Genomic DNA, 8536 nt, shown 5'->3' with positions numbered 1-8536 from the left:
TATCTGATGTTGATGGGAAACAAAATTTTGGAATGCTGGTACAATAATTATTTTTTTGTTGTGTTTGTTTTTCAAAAATATCTGCTTTATATAGGCAGGACAGAGGAACAGGAGCAGTGGTTCTCAACCTTCCTAATGCCATGATCCTTTAATACAGTTCCTCATGTTGTGGTGACCCCAATTCCATTGTTACAAATTGAACATAATTAAAGCATAGTGATTAATCACAAAAACAATATGTAATTATATCGGGTGTCCCAAAATTCACGCAAGATATGCAACTCAATTCAATTGCAAATCTTGCATGAATTTTGGGACATGCTATATGAGTGTTTCCGATGATATTAGACGACCCCTGTGAAAGGGTCCCGACCCACAGGTTGAGAACCGCTGAGTGGGAGGACCTGGAAACATGTCTGAAGCCAGGGGCCCTTAAACCTAAACCGGCAAGTACTTACAGGACCACAACAGAGAATCTTTTTATCTTGTTCTGTTTCCTTTCTTTATGTTATTTTATTTTTTTAGTTGACTTTATTGGAGAGACTTGAATTAATAAAACCGCACACACTTTAAAATGAAATAAAATAGAATAAAATAAGTAAATGTTAAAATTTTTTTAAAAAGCTGTGTGGGCCAAATTTCACACACCTGTGTTCAATATGAGTCCATGAGCCTCTGGTCATATGAGCTTTTTGGTATAAATCTTCCCCAGGAATCCCAGTCCGGTAATGATGATGATGATGATAATTTCAGTGGATTTAGGTAACACTCCAGAATCTCCTATTTTATTTATCTCAGTAGTTGAAATTAGAAAGGGGTTTGAAATTGGGGAGAAGAGCTGGATATAGACATAGAGTCTTAGAGCAGAAATGTTCTGATTCTGTGTTTAAGTGTCTCAATCAAAGAACTCTTTTTCTAAGTAGGCAGATGTGCCAACGCCTCACATAGGAAAGGACTTTTACAGGGATGCTCTGTTGTAATGGTGTCCGAGCCTGCCTGTCCTGTCTCTCCCAGCCCGCAGTGGGGCAGCTGGGGTAGCCTCCTAGAACCCCAATGAACACAGTTTGAAAACCGCTGATTTTGTTCAACCCTTCATTAACACATGAAAAAAACTGAGGGCCAGAGAGGTTGCTGTTTTGATTAAGGTTGCACAACTGGGACAGAGCCTGGGAGTGCGCCTCAGCCCTTGGCCCTGTGTCTCTCCACCCCCAGGGCCAATTCCCTGCACCAGCAGCTGAAGAGGGAACAGGAGGAGCTGCAGACCCACACCAAGAAGCTGCAGACCTCCCTGAGTGACACCCAGCTGCAGGTGAACTGCTGGCAGGCCCAGTGCAACTGGCTGAGGAAGGAGCAGGAAGAGCTGCAGATCTACAACAACGAGCTGCAGACCTCCCTTAATGAAATGCAGCTGGAGAAGAACCGCTGGCAGGCCCGGTATAAGGGGCTGAAGGGGCAGCAGGAGGAGCTGCAGATGCACAGCAAGAAGCTGCAGACCTCCCTAAATGACACCCAGCTGGAGGTGAACTGCTGGCAGGACCAGTGCAACTGGCTGAGGGAGGAGCTCCAGAGCAGGGACATCTCGCTGACCGAGCTGGGCAACCACTGCCAGGTGAGGCCAGAGCTGGAGGCCCCAGGACCCTGAGTGGCCTGTTCCCTGGGCTGACGCCTTGCCTGAGTGACACCCAGCTGCTCATTGGCATCTCTGCTCAAAACCAGTGCGACTGGCTGAGGAAGGAGCAGGAAGAGCTGCAGATCTACAACAACGAGCTGCAGACCTCCCTTAATGAAATGCAGCTGGAGAAGAACCGCTGGCAGGCCCGGTATAAGGGGCTGAAGGGGCAGCAGGAGGAGCTGCAGGTGCACAGCAAGAAGCTGCAGACCTCCCTGAAGGACACCCAGCTGGAGGTGAACTGCTGGCAGGACCAGTGCAACTGGCTGAGGGAGGAGCTCCAGAGCAGGGACATCTCGCTGACCGAGCTGGACAACCACTGCCAGGTGAGGCCAGACAGAGCTGGAGGCCCCAGGACCCTGGGTGGGCCTGTTCCCTGGGCTGATGCCTTGGGCTCCACCAGGTGAGAATGGGTCCTCATTGGCATCTCTGCTCAAAGGGTGTGTGTGAATGTCACACAGAGGCAGAGAGGAAGCCAGAGGCAGTTGACTGGGATGAACACCAGGACTGGCAGGGGTGTGCTACAGAACACCTTTCACCTGATCTTTGCTTATTGCAGGGTCGGGGCGGTGCATGGAAACAGCCAAGTACCATTTTATCTCCGTCCTCTCGGCTGAGCACTCTGCTCTCTGTGTCATCTCATTTAATTCTCACAATGATCTTGTGAGCTGGGGTTCCCATCCTTGTCCCTCTGAAGTAGCGGGTTGGAACCCCGTTTGTCTGAAGCCAAAGCTTGGGACTTCCTGCTACACCAACTGCGATGATATTCTAGAGCAGGAGCTGGCCACCCTCAGCCCAAAATTCAGGTCCAGCTTCACGCCTGTTTGTGTATGGCTGAGAACCAAGAGTAGCTTTCACAGTTTTTAATAGCTGGGGAAAATCAAAAGCAGGATATTTGGGGGCAAGTGAAAGTGACATGAAATTTAAATGTTGGTGTCCATGAGTTAAGATTTTTGGTTTGTTTATTTTTTAAACACAGACACACCCATGCGTGTGCATTGTTTCTCTGGCTCCTTTCCTGCTGTAATAACAGAGTTGAACAGTTGCAACAGGACCACTGTCTGCCTGGAAAGCCTAACATATTTAGTACCTCGTTCTTTACCGGAAAAGCGTGCCAACCCTGCCTAGAGCAGAGATGTGCAATAGGAATATAATGCAGGCCACCACATGTATCACTCAGCTTTCTAGTAGCCATATTCAAAAAGTAAAAGGAATCAGGTGAGATTAATTTAAGGGTCTATTTTATTTAACCCTTATATCTAAAATATCACATGTAACCCCTAAAGCTTATTAATGAGATTTTATTATAATATGTTTTTACTGACTTTTTGAGAGAAACATCCATCAGTTGCCTCCTGCATGGCTTCTACTTGGGAATGGAGCCAGCAACCCAGGCATGTGCCTTCATCAGGAACTACACTGGTGATATCTTGGTGCATGGGATGATACTCAACCAAGCCACAAGCACCAGGCAGCTTATTAATGAGATATTTTACATTATTTTTGAATCATTATTAAGTCCTCAGAACCTATTATATATTTTGCACTTATGGCTCAGCTCAGACTGGCTGCATTTTCAGTGCTAAGCAGCCACACATGGCCTGTGGCTGCCTGATTGGATGGTGCAGTGACAGAAGGCTTGGCCATCCCCATGGCATTGGCCATATTGGTCATGCCAGCTGAAGTAGATAATACCAAAATGGCCATCTTTGTGCACGTGGCCTTTTTCAACTTTTGGAAGTAGATTCCCAGCAGTGGAATCACAGGAGCGTGTGGTGTTTGAAACATTGTCCATCTGTGTTTTAGCTGCTCTCCCAACTCAAGGGCAACTTGGAAGGAGAAAACCGTCACCTGCAGAGCCAAAACCAAAGATTGAAAGAGCAGAACCAGAGGCTTCTACAGGAGGACGTGGAGAACAAGGACCAGCACCAGGAGCAGCAGTGGCAGTACGTGTGAGGGGTGTGGGCTGATGGACGCCCGTCAACAGAGGGGTCGTGGCTTACAGCTCCGTGACTAGACCGCGCCATTCTGGGCAGCAGAGAACCCTCTGGGTACATTGGTGTCCCAGGCAAGGGGACAGACCATCTTACCAGCACATCCTTCTCATTTTCCCGGGAAGGGAATGGTTCCAGATTTCTGCAAATAGGGGTGGTTGGCTTTGTTGGCTTTACAGAGACACTTCCCTCTGCCAGGCGCTTCTTAATCTGCTTTTGGGATCAAGGTCAATTTGAAAAATACAACAGTGGTAAAGAGAGGTTCCTAGGGAAGGACTTCAGATCACAGGCTGAGCCCTTTCTGTGTCGGTTTTTCCCTTAATGGGCTGCAGAGTGGGTTGTTGGTGCACAGTGGCTGTCCTCCCTCTGCCCACGTTGTCTTTGTGGACAGTCCTGGCCCTGTGAGATACACAGAACCAGTTACCTGGTCTCCAGGAACCAGTAGGGGTGATGGGATGTGAGCAGAGCTGTGTGCACACAAACAGATGTTGAGGAGCTTCCTGGAAATGGAAGGAAGCGTGGTGGTGGGAGTTGAAGTTCTGTTGCTGACACGGATGGGCAGAAAGCTAGCCTGTGTGTGGGGGGAACTGGAGGGGGCCTGGGGAACGTGAAGGTGGAGCTTCGTGTTTTCTAGGCGCAGGGAAGGTGCAGGGAGTGGCAGGAGGGGAGCTGGAGGAGGCAGCACTTAGCCGTGGAAGACTGCCATACCTGGCTAATGAGTCGGATTCACTGGGAAGTGGGTGATTAAGGGATGCTGGTGTACAGGGCCTAGGAAGCTGCCAGAAATGAGGGCAGGAGGAAAAGCCTTGGTGCTGGAATCCTTGTGGTTTGGAAGTCAAGTCATCGGAGATGCATCTTGTGGGTCCACGTTGGTCTTCACCCCTCGGTGCTGTGCTGTTGGGACTGTCCTTCCTTGTGATCGGGAATGGCTGGCCAGTGTGGGACAGAGGGACATGGCCACAGTGACCACTGGGTACTGTCCCAGATCCCCGGGGTGATGCTGCTGTTCACTGTTCTCCTGGATTCGTCTGCTCATCTACAGGGGGCTCAACATCTACCAAGGATGGTTGACATGGGAAACCAAGGATGACTGACATGGGAAACTGCACTGTACTTTTAGGGTAGAAGTGAGAGTTTGTAGCCTGAAGTGGGCTCTCTATAACGCAGCTGCTAAAAATTAACAGCAGAGGTTGGGCAGGTGCAAACTACAAGAGTGGGGACCTGGTACCTGGGGATGATCTGATGACGGTTTTGCATTAGAAAGTGTCTGCAGGAGGCCAGGGAGTGGGCAGGCTTCCTGAGCCTGCTCCAAGCAGAGTCATCCCCAGCCCTGGGATAGCTGGGCCATGAGTTTGCAGGGGTGGGGGACGGCTGTGGGAACAGAATAACACAGACTAGAAGAACAGAGGCCGAGCCGAGGGTGCTGGGAGCAGATCAGGTCTGTGGCCAGGGACCCAGTGGTTTGCAAGCAATCTTCTCACGGATGCTCACTTCGCGGTGAACTCACGGAAAAGCCCTCATATTAGGAGGGGCCTGGGCACCTTCTTGACTGAAGGAGCCTGAGCAGCTGTCTGGATGCCGAGGACTCATTTTCAAGCAGGGAAAGCCGGGGTCTGAGCTGTCAAGGCCACATGGGTGAGGAGAGGCAGGAACAGGACAGGAGCCAGCGGCCCAGTGGGGGGAGCTGTATAGCGAGCACTGCGTGCATGGCTCCTAGACAGACAACAGGAAAGCATGCCATGTCTTCTGCTTCAGGAAAGCCAGGCTTCCTCTCCCAGGAGTGGGGGTGCCCTTTGGCAGCCCAAGGTTTAAGAGGCTCCTTTCTGTGTTTTTAAAAATGTGAACTGACTTCCCACATTTAGAAATTAAAAGATTTTGCTTCAGAGCCAGGGCTTCTGGAACCTTTGGGAAAAGCAGTCAGAAGCTCCACCACATGGAGAGCGGTGCTCCTTTGCAGGCCCCGTGTAGGGTCCCAGGTTGCACCGAGCGCTCAGCCTCGCTGCAGCCCCCACTCCTCCCTCAGGTCCTTCCAGGCCGCTTTGCTCCTTATCTTCTCTGTCTGGCTCCCAAAAGGCTTTGAGTTTGCTTCACTAGAAGTGTTAGCAGAAGCCCAACATTGGAGTGGGTTCAGGTTGGAGGTCTGACTTTGCTAAACTGACCTTTTTAACCTGATGCCTGTCTAACTCAGCGAGGGCAGACCCCTCCCACCACTAAAGCTATCGTTGGTCTGCACCTGCAGGAGCTAGCCTAGCCCTGAGTCTGACCCGAGTGCCCAGCGTCCTGAGCTGACCTGGCCGGAACCCTCGGGGTTTCCCAGCTTGAGTTTCAGGTGGTTCGGGGTCTCTCTCTTGATGTGACGCACAGCCTGACCCTAGGTATTCAGCCGTCTCCTTGATGAGTTAGGCTCCTGGACCCATGTCACATGTTTCCATCCCATATTCCCAACTCAGGGGTCATGGTGGTCATGAGCACCGTGATGTCTGAGTCCCAGAAACACACAGGCTCCTTCTGGGCCAGGTTCTAGGTGGGGTGTTGAGTCAATTTATGTGTTTTATTTTAAAAACCAGGTTGTTTTTCTCTCTCCTGTTAGAGACAAATTAAATGCCTTACAGAGACAAAATGAAAAACTGGAAGAAAAAAGCATAGCTCAGCGCAAGTTCCATGATCCAGCGCCAAAGAAGTGAGTTGATTTAAGTGTCAGTAGCTTACACACAGGACAGAAAGTTTGCTTTTTCATGAGCTGGGGAAGCTGTAGCATCTAGAGCAGTTGCCAGTTTGTTGGGCCTGTACCTTCTGCTGTATGCCAGGTCCCTGTGTGCAGGTCCATCCCAGCAGGGAACGAATTTAGAGTTTCTTTCCATCCTGCCCTCAGTACTCAGGGTTATCCTATGAGGGATGGTGAATGCCAGCTGGCCAGGAGCCTGTTTAAGGGCAGAGTCTGTGCTTTTAGAGCCACTAAAGCAGGTGTATCAGCATTTGTCTTAAGTTTGCGGGACTTAGAAAACCAGGTTTCTGTTTTGGGAAGGAAGCTTGGGTCAGATGCCTGGACCAGCACCCCTGTCTTCAAGCACAGGAAACTTTTGTTCTGCCCTCCATTCCTCTGGGTTCACTGGACCTGACCCCAGTCCAGGGCAAGTTCACAAACACATTCCCTTCCCCAGAGAGCAGCAGCCCCGGTGGTGGGCCGATTTGACCCTAAGACTGCCGGCCTCCGTCCAGCGGGGCTCCCCCTTTGCCCAGGCCTGAGCCCAGGAGCTGGGCCTTCCCATTATCCTGTCCCAGCCCAGCCTTGAGGTTAAATCACCATGAATCCAGCAGGGCCTATCTGTAGAAATCACAGAACCACAGAATTTAAGAACCTCTGACTGACCCTCCTGTTGACAGGGAAATTGAGGCACTGATGAGGAAATTGAGTGGCTTGTGTAAGCACAGTGCTGTTTCGTGGCAGAGCCAGGACCAGAACGCAGCTATGGTCCCTGTACATTAGAATGCTTCATTTCCTGTTAGCTGGAATGAATTACCTTTTACATTCACAGTTTTCATTTATTTACTTACTTTTCTAATCCTCACCTGAGGATATTTTTCCCATTGATTTTTAGAGAGAGTAGAAGGGAGGGAGGGAGGTGACAGCCATGGGAGAGAGAGAGAGAGAGAGAGAGAGAGAGAGAGAGAGAGAGAGAGATGAGAGCGACCCATCAATTGGTTTCCATCTGCACACACCTCGACCTGGGCCGGGGATTGAACCTGCAAACGAGGTATGTGCCCTTGACGGGGGATGGAACCACCACCCTTCAGTGATCAGGCTGATGCTCCAACCACCAGGTAACTCATCCAGGGCTCACTGTTTTTACTTGAAGGGGCCCACTCTCCTGCCCTCTTCCCCTCACCCAGATTCCTCAGTGCCGGGAGTGGGCAGAATATGCCAGCCTATTTCATGTATTATTAACTCTAGCAGAAAATGAGGAGGTCCCAGTCTCTTTCTGAAAATGGCATTTTGGTGGAATTTTGCCAACCAGCATGATTAGGTTAGTATAGCACCACTTCCCGCACTTGGCACAGTAATCAAGAGCTAAGAGCTGGGTTTGAAGTTCTGTTTTCCCCAGGGGCCAGTGTGGGTTCCTCCACGATGAAGGCTCCTACAACCCCTGGGTCTGTGTGAATTAACTGTACATTGTGTGCCAACTCCTGAGCCCCAGGTCGGGTGAGCGTGGTGACAGTGAAGAGCACCCGCTTTCTGAACCAGATTAACCACCACCTTTACAGGTTGGTGATGGAAATTCCAGTTCACATAGGGCACCCAGACACCTGCTGGAGGGGCAGTGAGGGTTGGCTGTGTCCTAAAAACCTACCTCTTACAGGAAAAAGCACTGGATTGGAGCCAAATTCTTACTCAAACTCATCAAACTAAAGAAAGGGGGTTCCAGAGAACGACGGAAGTCAACCTCAGAGAGGCCTTCCTGGCCGCTGGGGTCCTCAGACCAGGCCTCGCCCAGTACTTCTCAGCCTCTTCAATCGCAGCTGGAGCCCCTCCAGGCCACCCCATGCTGCTCAAAGTGAACAGAAGAGCAAGAGACCTACAGGGAGCCCAGGGGAAAAGGTAGGAGGGGCTGACCTGTCTACAGGCGGGAAGTGAAGGGCAGGAACTCAGGTCTCCCTCAGGGACAGGGGAGAACCAAGGAGACTGCCTCTGTGTGATCGTGTGTGTGTGTGTGTGTGTGTGTAGGATGCTGAAGGGAGTGTGCTCCACACATGCACATCTGTCTCCTTAGGAATGTGAACACCCAAGTAGGAAATATAACCCCCAGTCAGTGTTGCTGTACTTTCGTCCCAGAACAATTCAGTTCCTTTAGTATGAGGAGCCTAATGCCTCATG

General features: G+C 50.5%; 1 protein-coding gene across 1 annotated transcript in view; it reads left to right on the top strand.

Moving 5' to 3' along the window:
• The window catches only part of LOC102438391 (protein Daple-like), a 33235-nt gene extending 25015 nt beyond the window's left edge, over window positions 1-8220 (top strand). The window contains exons 13-17 of the mRNA XM_023747931.1: window positions 1213-1609; window positions 1687-1995; window positions 3476-3621; window positions 6254-6343; window positions 8022-8220. Of these exons, the coding sequence (XP_023603699.1) occupies window positions 1213-1609; window positions 1687-1995; window positions 3476-3621; window positions 6254-6343; window positions 8022-8220 (1141 nt within the window). The remainder of the gene's footprint in view (window positions 1-1212; window positions 1610-1686; window positions 1996-3475; window positions 3622-6253; window positions 6344-8021) is intronic.
• The last annotated feature ends 316 nt before the right edge of the window (window positions 8221-8536 follow it).

This window comes from Myotis lucifugus, unplaced genomic scaffold, assembly GCF_000147115.1.
Source record: "Myotis lucifugus unplaced genomic scaffold, Myoluc2.0 scaffold_1060, whole genome shotgun sequence".
NCBI lineage: Eukaryota > Metazoa > Chordata > Mammalia > Chiroptera > Vespertilionidae > Myotis > Myotis lucifugus.
The sequence above is the reverse complement of the archived record's forward strand: the minus strand, read 5'-3'. Positions and strand labels throughout refer to the sequence as shown.